This window comes from Dromiciops gliroides, chromosome 1, assembly GCF_019393635.1.
Source record: "Dromiciops gliroides isolate mDroGli1 chromosome 1, mDroGli1.pri, whole genome shotgun sequence".
Classification (NCBI taxonomy): Eukaryota; Metazoa; Chordata; class Mammalia; order Microbiotheria; family Microbiotheriidae; genus Dromiciops; species Dromiciops gliroides.
The window spans coordinates 338,771,651-338,790,396 of record NC_057861.1 but is presented as its reverse complement, the minus strand read 5'-3'; the positions used below and the strand labels follow the sequence as shown (position 1 = coordinate 338,790,396).

At 40.1% G+C, this 18,746-nt stretch overlaps 1 protein-coding gene across 1 annotated transcript in view; it reads right to left on the bottom strand.

Annotated features, from left to right (window-relative positions):
- Nucleotides 1–14,125, bottom strand: part of SLC6A18 (solute carrier family 6 member 18) — a 38,891-nt gene extending 24,766 nt beyond the window's left edge. The window contains exons 1-3 of the mRNA XM_043976576.1: nucleotides 13,963–14,125; nucleotides 3,005–3,145; nucleotides 1,013–1,150 (exon numbers count right to left, since the gene is read on the bottom strand). Coding sequence (XP_043832511.1) covers nucleotides 1,013–1,150; nucleotides 3,005–3,145; nucleotides 13,963–14,125 — 442 coding nt within the window. The remainder of the gene's footprint in view (nucleotides 1–1,012; nucleotides 1,151–3,004; nucleotides 3,146–13,962) is intronic.
- Between the last annotated feature and the right edge of the window lie 4,621 nt (nucleotides 14,126–18,746).

Sequence of the window (18,746 nt, the reverse complement as noted above, 5' to 3'; positions counted from 1 at the left end):
AAAAAAACAAACAAAAAAACAACCCAGGTCTGGAATCCTCCTCCTTCTCGACTCTACCTTTTGGATCTCCCAGCTCCCTGCAGGGCTCAGCTCAAGCACTAACTCCTTCAAAGAAGCATTTTCTGACTCCCCTAGGTGTGCATATATGTCTTATACATATCCTGTATTTACTTATCTGTGAATAGTCTGTGTCCCCTTGTGGTAAATAAGCGCCTGGAGGGCAGGGACTGACTCACCCTTACATTTTATCCCCACTGCTTAGGGCTGTGACTGTTATTTAGTAGGCACTTAATTGCTTGTTGATTGACTGATTGATTGATAGAGGATGAGCTAGATACTTGGAACTAGGGTCAGCCTGGGGTTGCCCTGCCTCTAAGCAGAAGCTCCATCAGGATCTTGCCTGTCTGTGACTCTGTCCTCCTGCATAAGAGGAGGGTATCCTCCAAATTGAAGGGAATTCTGGACCAGGCCAGGAGCTAAGACCATAAGATCCCCAAAGTAGTGGTACCCTTGCTATCACTGGGCAGGCACTGTGGCAGCCTATGGAAGCTACCAACTCATTCTGCCTAGCTGAAGAAGCCCTTCCTTCAGTAGAAGGAGCAGGCAAAGTTTCTTGGGGCTGGAGCTATAGATATTGGAGTGGGAGTGTTCATAATCCTACAATGATACTACTAAACCTTAGACTTTTGAGATATGTTGTATACACACGCACATGCTACAAATTTCAAGCAGACTGTATTTGTCCTCTTGGCCTCTTGGTGAATTATCTGGATTATAAAAGCTATAAGAAGGGGCAGCGTGGTGGTGAACTGGGTAAAGCACCAGCCCTAGATTCAGGAGGACCTGAGTTCAAATCCAGACTCAGACACTTGACACTCAATAGCTGTGTGACCTTGGGCAAGTCACTTAACCCTCATTGCCCTGCCCCCCCCATCTACATAAAAGCTATAGGAAGAGATGGAATTCTGCCTTCCCCAAATGACACACAACAAGACACCCACCTACTTTTTACCTGTTCTATTTTCATTTGGAGGACAAGAACTCCAAGGAAGGGGGCTTTGGAAAGAATTCAGAAAATACCACATCACCCACATTAAAATGGTGTTGTAATACAAGCTCACCAGGAAGGACACAAATAAACATCCAATACCTATAAAACAAAGGAAAGAAAGTCTTTTGTAACAGAGTCTGGGTTTGCAAACACCAAACAAGCTGCTTATGGTCTTTGTTACCCTCATCTCTTCTGTTTTTTTTTTTTCTTCACGTTTTCTTCTTTATTATAACTGTTTGTGCATATGCTTCTTTCCCCCACTAGACTGCAAGATCCCTGAGGGCAAGGCTGGGTCTCATTTAGCTTTAAATCTCTTAGCATCTGGTACAGGACTTTGCACATGTTAGGTGTTCAATAAATGTTTGTTGGAATTGACTAAAAATCAGTGGGATATTTTGTTTTTGTTTTTGTTTTTTTAGTGAGGCAATTGGGGTTAAGTGACTTGCCCAGGGTCACACAGCTAGTAAGTGTTAAGTGTCTGAGGCCAGATTTGAACTCAGGTCCTCCTGACTCCAGGGCCGGTGCTCTATCCACTGCACCACCTAGCTGCCCCAATATTTTCTTTTTTCTCACATAAAATGAAACTGCTAAGTTCTCTTAGGTGGCATCTTTGAGTTCACAAGTTACTCCTCTCCTCAAAATCCTTCAGTTACTCTCCATTGATAAATGAAGGTGTGTATAAATTCCTTTTTCTGGTATCCAGGCCTTCCACAATCTGGCTCTAACTTACCTTGCCAGTCTTCTAGAACACACACTTCACATACTGACCAAGCTAGCATGTATTTGCCATTTTCTTTCTTTTTTTTTTTTTAATTTCTTTCTCTCTCTCTTTTTTTTTTTTAGTGAGGCAACTGGGGTTAAGTGACTTGCCCAGGGTCACACAGCTAGTAAGTGTTAAGTGTCTGAGACTGGAATTGAACTCAGGTACTCCTGAATCCAGGGCCTGTGCTCTATCCACTGCACCACCTAGCTGCCCCCATATTTGCCATTTTCTAATCTCATCTCCTTACTTCTCACCTGGCTGTACTACTTTGGGACTCCTCTGGTCTCCCTATATGCTCCAGCTGAAAATTACCTCTCCCTTCTAAATCTTTCTCCACCCTGCCCCCAGAAAGCTCATTGGAATAACCTCATTATCCTGTAACTTGGTCCTCCACTTCATCACTGCCTTCTGCCTCTCTGATTGGAAAGAGACCATGAACTCCAAACCTACATCTAAGGAGAGAACTTAGCTCAGAGATTTCTTCATTTCTCTTTCTCTGACTTCTCTACCATGTACCCACATTGGGTACCTTCTTCTCCTCCCTCCTTCTCCCTCACTTTTCAATTTCTTTTGTGTTTTGTCTTCTTCCCCTTTGGATTGTAAGCTCTTTAGAGATGGAAATGTCTGTGTATTTGTATTCCCAGGACCTTGCACAGTGTACATAGTAGGTGCTTAATAAAAGTTTATTAACTATTAACTATTCTTTTCTGCCTCCCTGCATTAACTTCAACCCTCCCCAATTCCTGGACTGGATTCTCCTCCATTTCTGAGAGTTGACATCTCATTCTTCATTGAGCTTCTCTAGGTGCCCCTAGCTAAAAATGATCTTTCCTTCCTAAATATTTTCATGCATCTCTGGTTACTTGGACCTCTCCTAATCATTTATTGAATTCTAATTTTTAATAAATTGTAATTGTTAATAAATTATATCAAAATACTTTCATGTACACATTTTCTTATTAGACTGTCTTGTTTCACTTTTGTATCTCTAGCACCCATAATAGTGCCTTACATAGAGTAGGTATTTAATGGATATTTGTCTCATTCAATGAATGAAGCTTGATTGTATTTAATTTAGCCCTCCTCTCTGCTCTTTCTACAATAAGATTTGCTCTCAGTCAGCATTCTTGAACAAAGTGTATGAACAGAGAATCTATGAACACATTCTGCCAATGAAACCCCAAACATACCTACTCCTTTAAGGTATGGTGAGATGGTGCTCCACACCCCGACACTACCTTTCCTTAAGCGCTGACCAATGGCAAGTTCAAGGTGAAACAAGGGGATTCCTTCAAAGATCAGGGCAACAAAGTATGGAATTAAGAATGCTCCTAGAAATAACAGATGAGAGTTAGAGAACAATTATTTATATATATATATATATATATATATATATATATATATATATATATAGCCCCATAGTCATTAGCTTAAAGAGATTATTTAGCACAGAGTCTACACCTCAAGTTAAAGAACAGACAAAAAACCTACTAGATCTACTACAGATCTACTAGATCTGCTGTGTAGCCTCTGCTGGGTATGTGAACATAGCACACACTCTGTACTGTTGCATTACACTGGGCACATAGTTGTGGACTTTGTTTTACCTCTAGCTTCTGGCTTCAGCTGGAACTCTCAGCTGATGGGGGCTACCTTTCCTTATAAGAAGACTGGGCTCTGATGACCTCTCTTTTAGTTTAGAATCCAGAAGTTATTCTTCAAGTCCTATAGGGAAACAGGCCCTTTATACACCCAATAGAAGACTAAGGATAAATCTTCAGCTGCTCTTCTCCATACAAGGAGATGATTTACCAGTTCTCATGATGTCAGCTTTGGGGACTTTTTGTCTTCAAAAGGAGTTTTCACTTCCAGGGGTCAAGCTATTTTAAAAGATAGAGCAGCCATCCAGCTCTGTAACACCAATAGACCTTTGATCCATCTTTGAAACCTTACTTCTTATTGCTGACAAATCTGCATTCTTGTCCCAAGCTTCTATCTGATATAGGATTAGAAATCCTCTAATTCTTATCTAAGCCCTGATTGCCAATATTTACCCCTTTAGAAATATATCTGGGACAGCTAGGTGGCACAGTGGATAAAGCACTGGCCCTGGATTCAGGAGGACCTGAGTTCAAATCTGGCCTCAGACACAACAATTACTAGCTGTGTGACCCTGGGCAAATCACTTAACCCCAATTGCCACACACACACACACACACACACACACACACACACACACACACGCAAAAAATAGAAATATATCAGGGGCTACCCTTACTTTCCATAAACTACAGAATGATAGCTATATTTTAGGTTCCCCCCCACAATTTTCTTGAGCCCCAAACTTTTTCTTATGAATGGGAGGAGAAATTTAAGGAACAAAAACAAGCCAAGCAGAATGATCATGAGGGGCGTTGAGACTCAAATGAGATAATGGATATAAGACACTTTGCAAACCTTAAAGTACAATATAAATGCTAGTTATCATCATTATTATTTATTATTATACAGTTAATAGACCTCCAGTCTTCATTCCCTTAGCTTTCTAATGTAATATTGCTGAGTTTAAAAAAATGTTTATAGTACAATACAGAGGTATGCTGGTAAATATCTCATATCTAGGCTGGGGTGTAGGAAATGTATATATACACTTTTTTTTTGTGGGGCAATGAAGGTTAAACGACCTGCCCAAGGTCACACAGCTAGTAAGTATCAAGTGTCTGAGGCTGGATTTGAAATCAAGTTCTCCTGAATTCAGGGCGGGCGCTTTATCCACTGTGCCATCTAGCTGCCCCTGTATATATACACTTCTAAGTTTAATCTGCTTTATATACATCATCTTAAGTTAAGACAATCAATAAAAAATGTCTAGCCCTAATTTGTAGTGTTTTCTGATTTCTCAGTGAAAACGTTCATACCAAAAAATTAACAGCCTGCTGGTTACAGCTGTTCCCAGCATACCCCTGGGCATCACTTTTCACCTCAAGCCTTTATTTCCATTTCTTGTCTTTATAATGTACATAGGACCCAAAATAAGCTTCTCAGATTTTAAGGTTCCCTACACTTAAATTACATTTTTTCTATTTGCTTGTATTAGGAAGAATTTTGTAGAAAGAATGGAATTTTAATAAGCTAACTTTATTGCGATCTAGTTTACTAGTAGAGAAACTCTTTGGTTTTTTTTTTTCAATGAAGTACTTTTTGAAATGGCTTTTGTACACTGTCTAGGAAAAGAGAGATAATCATCCTTACTGCATTCTGTCATGATCAAACCACATCTATACATGTTGTGCTTAGGTCTAAAGGGCACGTTTAGCATTGCAGGTAAGCCAGCCAGCAAAGATGTTCACGCTAGGCAGAATGCACCTTGTAAAAGACATCATCTGCATGTGAGCTTTTTCAAGAAGACCTGGGGAGGGAAAAGGCACGTAAGCAACAAGAGCTTTGTACATATCCTCCTGTATATCATTTGGTTTTGAAGGGATATTGATGGTAGACACTAGCTACCTGTGGGGAATCCCCAAAGACATTTTCTAGACTAAAGGGACAGAGAAAAAGGGAAAAGATTTGTGAGAAACAAGGGACTCTACATGCAGGGCCTGGTGTTACCTTGCTCATTTACACTACTCTACCCTTAGGAAAGCCTCCTAGTGTGCTCTGAGCTTATGTATCACATCAGTAGATGCTGATCTGCCACAGACGTATCTACATCAATCTAAAACCCCGGCCATATGCCTTGGTCAGGTCCAGTTTCTAAGCAAATATGCCCTATGCACCACACAACACATGAGGGTGTTCTGGCACAAGCTCCTTGTGCCTCTATCTACCTTTCAGAGAAACTGAAAACCATTTACCTCTTGGCTCTATACCTTTGTGCACAGTGTTCTCTTTATTCAGGGTACAGACAAGTGTTCCCACCAATCTGATCATATTCAACCTCAGTCCTAATATATCTTCCCATTAAGTTTGCAGGGTTTCCATTAAAGAATTTACAACATACTATATTTGAGCTTTCAGTGATAAATTCACAAATAAGTGAAGAGAAGTTAACATCAATGCACCCATCATGCACATTCCCCAATCTATGACCCTCTTTCAATTCCCACACCAGTTCTCCCCCCATCCAGCCTTAGACACCTATTAGCTGTGTGACCCCAAGCAAGTCATTTCACCTCTATCTCAATGTCCTTAACCATAAAATGGGGATAATAACAGCACCTACCTCCCAAGGTTGTTGTGAGGATCAAATGAGATAATATTTTTAAATCCCTTAGCATAGTGCCTGGCATATAGTGAATGCTTAATAAATGCTTAATTCATTTATTCTTGCCTTAAGTTATAGATGTGAGAGTTTAAGGCCTGAAATTACTCTCTTTCCTTCTTACGACATTGCCCTTCCCTTGCCTATAACCAGTTCTACTTGCTGTCCCTAGCCCTGACCTCTAGTTAACAAGAAAAAGTTTGTCTGAAGACCACTTGTAGGTGCTCCCTAAATCTCATTTTCTTCAGGTTACACATCATCCCAGCTCCTCCAACGGAGCCCAACATGGCAGACTTCCAGTTCCCTTCCCATTTTGATATCCCTTCTATGAGCATACTCCAATTGTCAAAATCTTTCTCAAGAGTCCAGAACTGAATCAATATTTCTGATGAGGTTGAGTCAGGGCAGAGAACAGTGGGTGCTTCACCTCCCTTGTCCTGTTTTTGTTTGACTGTTCTGGGATGACATTAAAGATATTGACTGCCATCATCAAATGTTGACTTATGTTGTGTTTGAAGACCATTAAAAACCCCAGGGCTGCTTCACATCAGTTGATGTCTAGTCAGTCATGCCTCTCCCATCATGTTCTTGTGAAATAGGTTTTTTGATGTATGCTCAGTGCCCAAACCTTCATGCCTTAGAGCTGAGCCCAATGGCTAAGAATTTTCCAGGAACTCATGCAACATGGGGAGGCACAAATAAGAAAATCACCCAGAAACCTATGAACAGCATAGAAACACTCCTCTGCCTTAACGAAGTCCAACTTGTACCTTCTCATTTCTTTGTGTGCAAATAGCTGTTCAAACAGCTGCCTAATGGGTCAGTGGTTTTACTTTTTCCTGCTTTTACTTCTTTCCAGCTCTGAGCAACCTAAGTGGGAGAGAGTTTGTTGCAATCCTTTGATTCAATTTACATTTCAATTTCACAAACTTTTTGTGAGTCTACAATGTGCAGGGTGCTGACGATACAGTGAAAAAAGTGGAGCAGTTCTTGTCTGGAGGATCTTACATTTTATTGAGCGGATAGAACACATACACACAGAAGTAGATCAAGGCTATTTTAAGAGAGAGAAGATTAAGAACTAGGAGGATTAGGGTGGGTGTGGGAACTGAGTTGCAAGCGATACCTGAACTGAATTTTGTAGGATGTTACTGATTCTAAGAGATGGAAGTGGGGAAGGAGTGCATCCTAGACTTGGGCAAAGGGACAGTAATCGATAGCTGTTCAGTGGTTCATTTGTGTATGACTCTTCATGATTCTCTATGAGGTTTTCTTGGCAAAGATGCTGGAATGTTTTGCCATTTTCTTCTCCAGCTCATTTTACAGATGAGGAAACTGAGGTAAACAGGGCTAAGTGACTTTCCCAGGATCACACAGCTAGTAAGTGTCTGAGGCCAGATTTGAATTTAGGAAGATGAGTTTCTGACTACGGGCAAAGCACTCTATACACTGTACTGCCTAGCTGCCCAGAACACGAAGTTATAAGAAATAATGTAGGAGGGGCAGCTAGGTGGCGCAGTGGATAGAGCACCGGCCCTGGATTCGAGAAGACCTGAGTTCAAATGTGACCTCAGATACTTGACACTTACTAGCTGTTTGACCTTGGGCAAGTCACTTAACCTTCATTGCCCCACCCTCAAAAAAATAATAATGTAGGAGAGTGATAGGAAATAATTCTGGAAAAGGTCGGTGGGAATCAGATTGTGGAGGATTTTGTTGGAATACTATTGTGCTATAAGAAATGATGAAGAGGACAGTTTTAGAGAAACTTGGGAACATGTGTGAAATGATGGAAAGGGAAAAGATCAGAACTAGAAGAACAATTCACATAATTACACAATATTGTAGAGACAAACAATTTTGAAAGACTTAGAAATTCTGATCAATACAATGACCAGCCATGATTCTAGAAGACTTATGATGAAATATATCTGCCTTCCATATAAAGGTGATGAATTCAGAGTGTAAATAGATTTAGATATCTCACATTGAGCATGTATATAAATATGTGTATATATAGCATAACATCTATCTGTCTATTTGGAAATGGCCAATGTAAGAATTTCTTTTGTTTAACTATACATGTTTATAACATTTTGGTTTTCTTGCTTCTTGGGGGGTGGGGGTAGAATGGGAGAGAGAAAATGAAGACTTGAAAATCAAATTAGATTTTAAAATTAAATTAAATCATTTTTTAAAAATTGACTCTGTGGGGGTTGATGAAATCACAGAGATGGTAAAGAAAAAAAGAGAAAAGAACTTAGGACAGACCTGAGGTGAGACCCACATTAAACAGATGGGAGATGGATGATGATCCACGAAAGGGTCCTGAGAAGGAGTATTCAGACAAGTAGAAGAAAAAACAGGTTGAGGATATTGTCCTGGAGGCCAAAAGAAGAGAAACTGTCTAAAAGGAGGGAGTAGTCAACAATATCAAAAATGATATAGAGATAAAATAGAATCATGAGTGAGAAAAGGTCACTGGGTTTAGTACTTAAGGGATGATTGATAACCTTGGAGAGAAGAGAGTCAGCCAAATAGTAAGGTTAATAGTCAGATTGCAAGAATTAAGAAATAAGCGGGAGGTAAGGAAATGTGGGCATTGAGTACAAATGACTCTGACAATGAAAGGGAAGATGGCTGTGAAATATAGGGTGATAACATGAAGGGATGTCAGGATCGAATGAAAGATTTTGTTTTTATTATATATATTTTAAAGGATGGAGAAACCTGGATATATTTGTAGATAGCATTGAAGGAGACAGTAGATAAAAAGATATTGAAGATGAGATAAATATGTGGAATGATAGAGTCAGATCCCTAGGGGAAGCAGTGGGAATGACAATAAGGGGACAAATAAAGTGATTGGCCTCAGCAAGTAAGAGAGACCTCTTCCTCAGAGACTGGGCAAAAGAGTAAAGATTGAGGAACAATCTAAAGGGGTTTTCAGGTATGGTGGAAGAAAGATGGATGGCTTCAATTTTCTTCACAAAATCAGAGATGAGTTCCTTTGTTGAGAGGGAGGTGGGAGGAATTAAGACCCATCTCATACCCCTTAAGGTCATGCCCCATTTTGCCCCATTTTGGAGACCACTGACAGAGAGGGCATGGCATAGATGGCAATGAAGATCAGAATGGAGTGATCTAGACCATTGAAATAAACCTCCAAGGAGGGGAGGCTGCTGAGTGATGGTCAATATATGATGGCATTAGTGAATTTTGAGTCTCATTTTCCTTTTATGTAAAATCAAGGGGTAGGATTAGATGACATAAAAAGTTCCTTTTCAGCTCTAAATCTATGATCCTATGATTTTCTATTTTCTGTGGGGTGAAGGAAATACTGACTTTTATCCAGTGTGCATTTCTTACTTTCAGTGATCGGATGGGGGCTGAGGATCCTATTTTCCACAATTGTGGAAATCCAGATACAAGTTATACTTGGAGATTTCCCAGAGTCAGACACTAAGGTGCACATTTCTGTTGACTAGAATTGCTGTTCCTTGAGGGCTGAATCTTCAGTTTAACCTTCATATGCCTAGAGTTTAGCACAATTATCTAATACATAATAAGCAACGGAATGGATTTCAAGTTGACTTTTTAGGGGAGGATCCTGAGTCAGAACCTACCTTTTAGCCCAGGGTTGTTAGGGAGAGGGGAGGTGAAAAAGAAGAGGAAATGTGATCACAAGTCTCTTTAGACACACATATGAGAGAAGAGAGAGAAACTAACTATTGCCAGTTTGCCCCCTTAAATATAAGGGCTTCAAATATGTATGTTTATGAATCAAAATAATGATTTAATATCTCTTTAGTAGTGTTAGTCCTTCCCAATACTAACAGTGGCCTTAATTTTTCTGTACATAAGTGTAATGAGGAAATAAGTAAGTATAGGACACAACAGGAAGTTAAACTTTTGCTTTAAAAACTGAAAAGAACTAAGTCACAAAAGACCCTTTTGCCTCCAATTGTACTTTTATAATCCTCATTATGGTTAATGTTGAACAATGTTGGTTGAGATGTCTCAGGGACATTGCTCTACAGTTGTTCTCCAAAGCTTCAATGAATATACCGTAACAGACCATATTTTTCTGGGTGATATTCTTAAATATCACCAATTGGGTTAATTTCATTTGTGGTTCCACATATCAAAAGAGCTAGTGATAGTGGGTACAACATTTATCAAAGTCTTTCAGTAGACTTATTGGACCTCTCAAGTCCAATAGCACTGTACAGTTCCCAAAGATGGAACTGGGCCAAACTTTTGAAAATATTTTTTGATCCCTTTTAATTCTAGTGTCTTCTCTCTTTTGATTACTTCCAATTTATGATACGCACATATGTGTGTATATCTTGTTCATTAATGATTTTAACTCCTGTGTTATCTCCCCCATTAAAGTTCTCCTTGATAGCAGGAGCTGTCTTTTGCCTTTCTTTATATCCTTGGTGATTTGCACAGGGCCTAGCACATAGTAGGTGCTTAGTAAATGTTTATCAACTGACTAAAATTGAGCGTTTCCTTCAATTATTTAAAGAACATTATTAGAGAAAGGATCTGTAGGTTTCACCAGACTGCCAAAGGAGTCTGTGATACAAAAAGATTAAGATTAACATGTTTGCTATTTTAATACAAATCAACATGTCAACAATCATTATATTAAGTGCTTACTTTGTGTCAGCCACTGTGCTAAGGAATGGGATCTTGCTTTTTTATTGGATGGAGGGGACAAAAAGGTGAAATAAGTGGAAATTGTCAAGTTATGATCGGACTACTCTGATTATATTAACACCTTTTTTGTTTTTTGTTTTTTGTTTTTTGCAGGGCAATGGGGGTTAAGTGACTTGCCCAGGGTCACACAGCTAGTACGTGTCAAGTGTCTGAGGCCGGATTTGAACTCAGGTACTCCTGAATCCAGGGCCGGTGCTTTACCACTGCGCTATCTAGCTGCCTCCAACACCATTTTTTTTTTTCACCTTAAACCTATTTGGGGTGGTCATTTAAATCACAAAAGACAGTCCGAACTCTTATTTTGCTATCAAGCATGACCATGCAGCACTTGAATACACTATTCCCAAATAAGACATGATTGATTTTAGTTCCAATGCTGTATGAAGATTTGGACTATTCTTTTTTTTTTTTTTTTTTTTTTAGTGAGGCAATTGGGGTTAAGTGACTTGCCCAGGGTCACACAGCTAGTAAGTGTGTGTTAAGTGTCTGAGGCTGGATTTGAACTCAGGTCCTCCTGACTCCAGGGCCGGTGCTCTATCCACTGCGCCACCTAGCTGCCCCTGGACTATTCTTAAATATCATCAAGTGGGTTAATTTCATTTGTGGTTCCACATATCAAAACCAAGCAATACCATTTGACTTGGGCTATATCATTGTCTACTGACTTTCTTTTTTTTTTTTCCTTTTTTTTTTTTTTTTTTTTTAGTGAGGCAATTGGGGTTAAGTGACTTGCCCAGGATCACACAGCTAGTAAGTGTTAAGTGTCTGAGGCTGGATTTGAACTCAGGTCCTCCTGAATCCAGGGCCAGTGCTCTATCTACTGCACCACCTAGCTGCCCCGGACTGTATCATTGTCACCAAATATTAGTGACACAATGAAGGCTATTGTTACTTTTTACCAGCTCACTTTGGCATAGTAGAAAGAGAGTTTGAGTCAAACCTGAGAATGAATATATATTCATATTTTATATATACACATATACATATACATATGTATGTATAAATATAGTGTCTGTGTGACCTCTGGCTAGTTATATAAAATATCTATTCCTTGGTCTCTTGGTCTACAAAATGAAGGGGTTGAATTTTAGGCTTAGAGTATCTCTTCTAGCTCTAGAGCCATGATCCCATCATTGTGATTTTTGACTAGTTTCCTTCTAATCTGTATGACACTGATCATTCAACATTCATTCATTAGAGATATAAGGCAAAAATGAAGCATCATGATTTGGATAATGTGTTATTATCATCATGATTGCCTCCTAACAATCAGTAAATAATGATAATAATAATAGTTCACATTTACTCAGAATTTTAAGGCTTACAGAGGGCTTTACATATATGATTTCATTTGATATCTCATTATCTAATCCTATCGAGTATATCAGGACCATAAAATTAAAAGCTGTGAGTTCTTCTGGCAAAAACACAAATGAAAAACATACAAACAAAACAACAGCAAGTGGCCAAACTTCTAAAGATGAGCCTCTTTGAGTTTAATTGAGTTCCTTGGATAAAAGACACTCCATCAATTACTGGGCTTGTTTTAAAATTTTTTCTTGCTTGATAGGTCCTGCAGAGTTTGTGCTGTGTCCTAGCATATCTTTCTTTCTTTCTTTCTTTTTTTTTTTTTTTAGTGAGACAGTTGGGGTTAAGTGACTTGCCCAGGGTCACACAGCTAGTAAGTGTTAAGTGTCTGAGGCCGGATTTGAACTCAGGTACTCCTGACTCCAGGGCCGGTGCTCTATCCACTATGCCACCTAGCTGCCCCTTTAGCATATCTTTCTAAATATAGAGCCACTTCTGCACCATTATGAGCACTGGAGAAATAAGTTAGTGGTTGGTTTTTTTTTTAACTACAAAAGAAATGACAAAAACCTGATGCAAAACTGGCTAGAAAAGGGTTTGTTCAAGAGAAGACTTCAACATGTTAGAAAGAAGTGTTCTAATCCAGTCGGGGTAATAAGACCAGAGTTAGACTAAATGATATTTGACAATTTTAAGAATTAGTGTGAAATGTACCAAATTGTACTTTAAAGCTGACTTATTTTAAATCTTGCTCTTCATGTGTATGATATATAAATACAGTGTTCTTTGATATTACTAAGTTTAGTAATTTTGATAAAAAAATCGCATTTTCCAAACAAGGTGTTGATATTTCATGGTTATGAATCTAGTGAGATGGAGCAGTCACCATAGAAATCTTAGATAAAGCACTTATTGGATCTTGGACCACCTAAGGATTTACCATTGCTCATCTGCTGTCACCTTCCCTAATTTAAGGCAAAATAATTGGAAAAAAACTAAATTGCTTCATGAGTACTTAACTTGAAGCCCTATAGTCAGGGTAGTTGGTGTCACAATTCACTGTTTTCTTAAAAGCATCCCAGTGCCCAAACTATCATGTCATACCAATAAAAATGATAACTGGTGGCAGCTAGATGGCGCAGTGGATAGAGCACCGGCCCTGGAGTCAGGAGGACCTGAGTTCAAATCCAGCCTCAGACACTTAACACTTACTAGCTGTGTGACCCTGGGCAAGTCACTTAACCCCAATTGCCTCACTTAAAAAAAAATAGATAACTAACATCTATATAGCATTTTAAGATTTACAAAGCATTACATGTTTTCTCATTTGATCTTCACAGTAATCCTCTGAAGTAGGTGCTGTTATCATGCCCATTTTTACAGATGAGAAAACAGGCAAAAAAAAAGAAGTTAAGTGGATTGTCCTCCAGGGTCACATAGCTAGTAAGTGTCCTGGGTCGGATTTAAACTCAAGTATTTATGACTCCAAATCTAGCGCCTCATCCATTCCACCACCTGGTCACCCCATACTTTTAAAACTTCCTTAGAAAAGGGTTCTGTGCTGGTGTTTCTGATACTTCCAGGAAACAATTTCCAAAAACCCCTAAAATGTTAAGACATCCGTCCATTATTTTTTAAGCAGTCAATTATAGATAAAGCAAAACACCAATACAGTTGGGGGGGTGGTATTGTTATAAAAATTAGTGTCCTAACAATGAGCTCTGAATAACCTATAATCTTCCCACACTAAGAATATGTACCATTACTGGTCCAACTTCCTCAAATAATCAGGTATACATCATGAAATCCAGTCACAAGGTGAAGAACCTATAATGGGAAGCAATATATACTCACCTCCTCCATAAGTCTGACACAAGTATGGAAATCTCCATATATTTCCCAACCCTACAGCAAATCCAATACAGCTTAAGATGTACTGGAATTTGTTGTCCCATTTGGGTCGTTCATCATCCATAGAATCCCCTGGAAGCACATCTGCTGCATGAACACCAGACATCGTGGTCCCTGTCACTGAGGAGGCTCTCTACTGGGAGCCTGCTTTTGCACTGAACTATCGTGCCTGAAGGCGGGGTTGTGACTATCCACCCAGGGCAAGCTTGTCAAAAAGATCAAATGGGACAGCAGATAATAGAGAGACTGAAGTAACTACCAAATGCACCCTCTGTTGAATTTCTCTCTCTCTCTCTCTCTCTCTCTCTCTCTCTCTCTCTCTCTCTCTCTCTCTCTCTCTCAAATACAGTTAATTGGTAACTTTTAGCTAAATTCATTTTAATTTCAGAAGGGCCTCTCTGACCTCTAAGTCCCCAAGCACGTTCACCTAGATTCTGTGTCCTGCGTCTAATATAAACAGCTTTAAACTAATGATGGATAGTATGAGAACCCTTCCTTACTACTGTTGAATCTCCTAAGTGGAGGATATCCCAGGATGCCCAAGATGAATGAATAAATGAAAAAGCATTTATTAACCACTAATTCTATCCAAGCACTGTGTTAAGTGCTGCGGATACAAATATAAAAGTGAGACAGTCCTTTCCTTCAAGAATCTGACACTCTAATAAAGTGGTAAAACATATATAGGTGAGAGGTGGCCAGGAAAGAGGGGAGGGGAGACATGATTTGGGGCATCACAAAGATGGTAAATAGAGTTCTGGGGAAGTTGATTGTCATGCTCTCTGAAATCAGCAGAAATATCAATGCAATTTTGAGTCTACAACTAGAAAGTATGTGTTGGGGTGGGGGCCAGTGTAGTAAGATGGATGACAAGGTCCGGTGGTCCCTCTAGAGGGTATATTGGGCCAGGCAGATGACAAAAAAAAAATGCCAGGGTGAAATGTGCAAATGTCTGGGACTGGGGCAGCTAGGTGGCACAGTGGATGGAGCACTGGCCCTGGAGTCAGGAGTACCTGGGTTCGGATCCGGCCTCAGACACTTAACACTTTACTAGCTGTGTGACCCTGGGCAAGTCACTTGACCCCAATTGCCTCACTAGGAAAAAAAAATGTCTGGGACTGGCTAGATATAGTGGGTTCAGTAATACACTTAACAATTAGTACAATGCAGTTCACAGGATAGAAGTTCCAGAAGTGAGGAGGCTCAGTCCGTGAGAATGGCTCAGCAGGGAGGTAGATGGCAAGGTTCTGTTGTCCAGTGGGTACAACAGCAAGCAGGGTGGATGGCAAGGAAATATTTCTTTTGGAGGAGATTCTCGCCCTTTTCATACCTGTATCTGTGATCTCATCAGTGTCGACGTTTCAGAGACACCCATGGAACGTGTGAGCTCTCTGTAAGGGAGTGCTCCAAATTCCCTCTGAGCTGGCTCCACTGTATACAGAAGGGCCAGAAATAGGGTTATGCAGGTGGCAATGACTATGACTTTGCTGCCTGGGTATAACTTGCTTTCCTCACTCACCTGCATGAGAGAATAGAAGGCCATTAGGGTATAAAAAATGGGGAACTCCAAACCCCAGAGCTATGTGGTAGCTATTAGACAAATAACCATCACTGTGCTTATAGTTTAACTTTCAGAGATTAAATTATGGAATGCTCACTGTAAGTTAGGGTTAGATCTTGACAAAGGGATCCAATTATTGGACTATTAAGAGGAATAAAAACAAAAACTTTTTTTTTTTAAGGAACTTAGTGCTGGGGACTAAAGATGAGAGGTCTTGGTAGCCAAGACTCTGAGGGAACAAGACAAAGCAGAGTTTTTATAAGTCCTCTAGAGTAATCAGGCAGCTAGGTGGCTCAGTGGCTAGAGTGTTGTGCCTGGAGTCAGGGAGACTCATCTTCCTGAGTTCAGATCTATCCATAGACATTTTCTAGCTGTGTGACTCTGGGCAAGTCACTTCACTTTGTTTGCCTCAGTTTCCTCATCTGTAAAGTGAGCTGGGGAAGAAAACGGCAAACTACTTCAGTATCTCTGCCAAGAAAACCCCAAATGGGGTCATGAAAAGCTGGAGACAACAACAAAACCAGAACAGTGATGTTTTGCCTTTTCTAAAAGAGCTAGGAAAGCCCATAGCTTTATGTAAGCTTTTCCATGAGGAAAAGATGGATGAGCATTTCATATGGGCCAGGAGGTGGAGGGGGTGGAGGTTATAGTCAAGCAGTGTTCCATAGAGACTACAATAGAGTAACCTCTTAGCAATGGAGATTGAGTCCAACACAAGACAAAGGCAGTGCAACAACATTACTAGAAGACATCAGCAGCCCAGCAGTGTTGGAGAAATGAACTGCCTGTCTGCACATGTGTCTTGGTCACACAGGTTCCTTAAGGGTGTCTACACATTTCCCTACACATTCATACTCTTCCCAATGATACTGTGTGTACTTGTGGGAGAATGCACCCCAGCTTTAAGGGGGAAATTGTCACTAATTTTCTTACTCTGCCATTTCACTAAATGCCTGGAGAAAGTCTGCAAACCATGTGGATGGGTTCACTAGAAATTTATTACATAATCTTACCTGCATTCTCAGTGTCCTGTTCACTATCCCATCTTCCTTTCTTTGCATCCTTGGTCCTTGACACAATGTCTAGTAGATAGCACATGCTTAATAAACTATTGTTGACAAACTGACTGAATCTGCTGTTTGGGGGTTACCCGCATGGCCTTACATCTTGTTTCTTCTGTGTGGCCAGTCCACCTTATTATTAGATCATACACTTGCTTAAGAACTACTTATCCTGGGCAACTCCTTGTTCATAGTGTGCTATAACCTGCTATTTGATTCATCCCCATTTTTAACAGATTGTATGTAGTCTTCCCTAGCTTGTAGTCATACAACATCACCAGAGGGGAGTTTGGTTTAAAGAAGAAGAGTGTTTCAGGGAGAAATCTGGGGTAACTAAAAGGCTCTGCAGCACATTCTCATCTTTCTGTCCAGTTTTGGACCCTATTCATCGTCTATTTGCAATATTTATTAGATAGGTATTGATAGACAGGTTCCATAGGTCGTCTAATCAACTGCATACAGTAGGCTGCAAAATTGCTATCCTTTGGAGCAGTTAGGTGGCGCAGTGGATAGAGCACCGGCCCTGGAGTCAGGAGTACCTGAGTTCAAATCCGGCCTCAGACACTTAACACTTACTAGCTGTGTGACCCTGGGCAAGTCACTTAACTCCAATTGCCTCACTTAAAAAAAAAAATCCTCAAAATTGCTATCCTTTGTCACCACCATTATGTCTAATTCAATACAAATGCCATAAACCCATACTCTATATAAGATCTCTCCACTAAAGTCCTACTCCGGTGTCTCACTGTGCTATAGAGGTGACTGAATTTTTTAGGACCATGTCTGCAGAACACAAGTTTTGTGCTAAGCCAGAAAGACTTCAAGTAAGGACCTGCTCAAACAAAATGTAGTTATCACTTGAGATTCAGCCTAGTCATGTTTTTTTTTTTAATTAATTAATTAATTAATTAATTAATTTTATTTTTTTTAGTGAGGCAATTGGAATTAAGTGACTTGCCCAGGGTCACACAGCTAGTAAGTGTCAAGTGTCTGAGGCCGGATTTGAACTCAGGTACTCCTGACTCCAGGGCCGGTGCTCTATCCACTGCGCCACCTAGCTGCCCCCTAGTCATGTTTTTAAAACAGCACAGTCCCTGCCCTCTGGGAGTTTATAAAAACTTCCACAGGAGCACTTTCATAGAAGGTAAACACAATCTCGTTTTCATTAGCCTTAACATCAAGCCATGCTACTACAAGGAGAGGGAAGAGGAGCAGAGGACATGGACCAGTCCCATCATTAGCAAAAAGAAAAATTTCCCAGAAGTCTCAGCTATAGTTCTTGAAAGCAACAAACATATGGTGTGGATGGTTCTATGAGAGAAGCATTGAGGGGTGGAGCCAAGATGGCAGAGAAAAGATAGCAAGCTGCCTGAGCTCTCCTTTGGTTCCCTCAAAAAGAAAAGCATTGATCCAATTTTTTTCCTCGATGTTTGGCCTCAAAAGGTTCTTGAGCACTCAGGGGATTTTGTTGCTGCTTGTCCAGTCAATGGGGTCCCTTCTCTGTGTCTGCAGCCACTACAGCAATGTGGCATGTGTATATGTTGGGGGCAGGGCATATATGTAAATCACTGGGGCCTGGAAAGTGGGATACAGCAGCCCAAGAACACTGAATGGTGATTGGTATATTAACAACTTGTCCCTTTGTGTACTAAAAGCATCCTATACCTGCCTGGATTAAGAATAAAAATTTAATTTGACATGTGTTGTGACTTTGTTCACGCTCATCAGGTCCTTAGAACAGTTAAGGGATCTTCTATCCAAAGAAGTGCCAAGGCCTCTGAGCTTTCATTTTTGCTGATCCCCTGAGTCCATTGCTCCATTTTTCAACTGAACTGATATTCCCCCTCCCAAATCATCTCTGTCTCTTTCTATTGCTCTCTGTATCTCAGCCTAGGACAAATATGGGTACTTGTTTTTAGTAAATAGGCTTAAGCTGAGTTAAACAATCCCATTGCCCATTGAAGAGTGAAAGAATTCGTACAAACCAGTTATTTGCTGATTTATTCCCTGTCAGTTCTTTTGGTGTCACACAGATCAAGTTTTAGAATTTCCCCTATGCAGGTCTTCATGAAGGTAAAACAAAAAATGGGAAAGAAAGGAGAGGA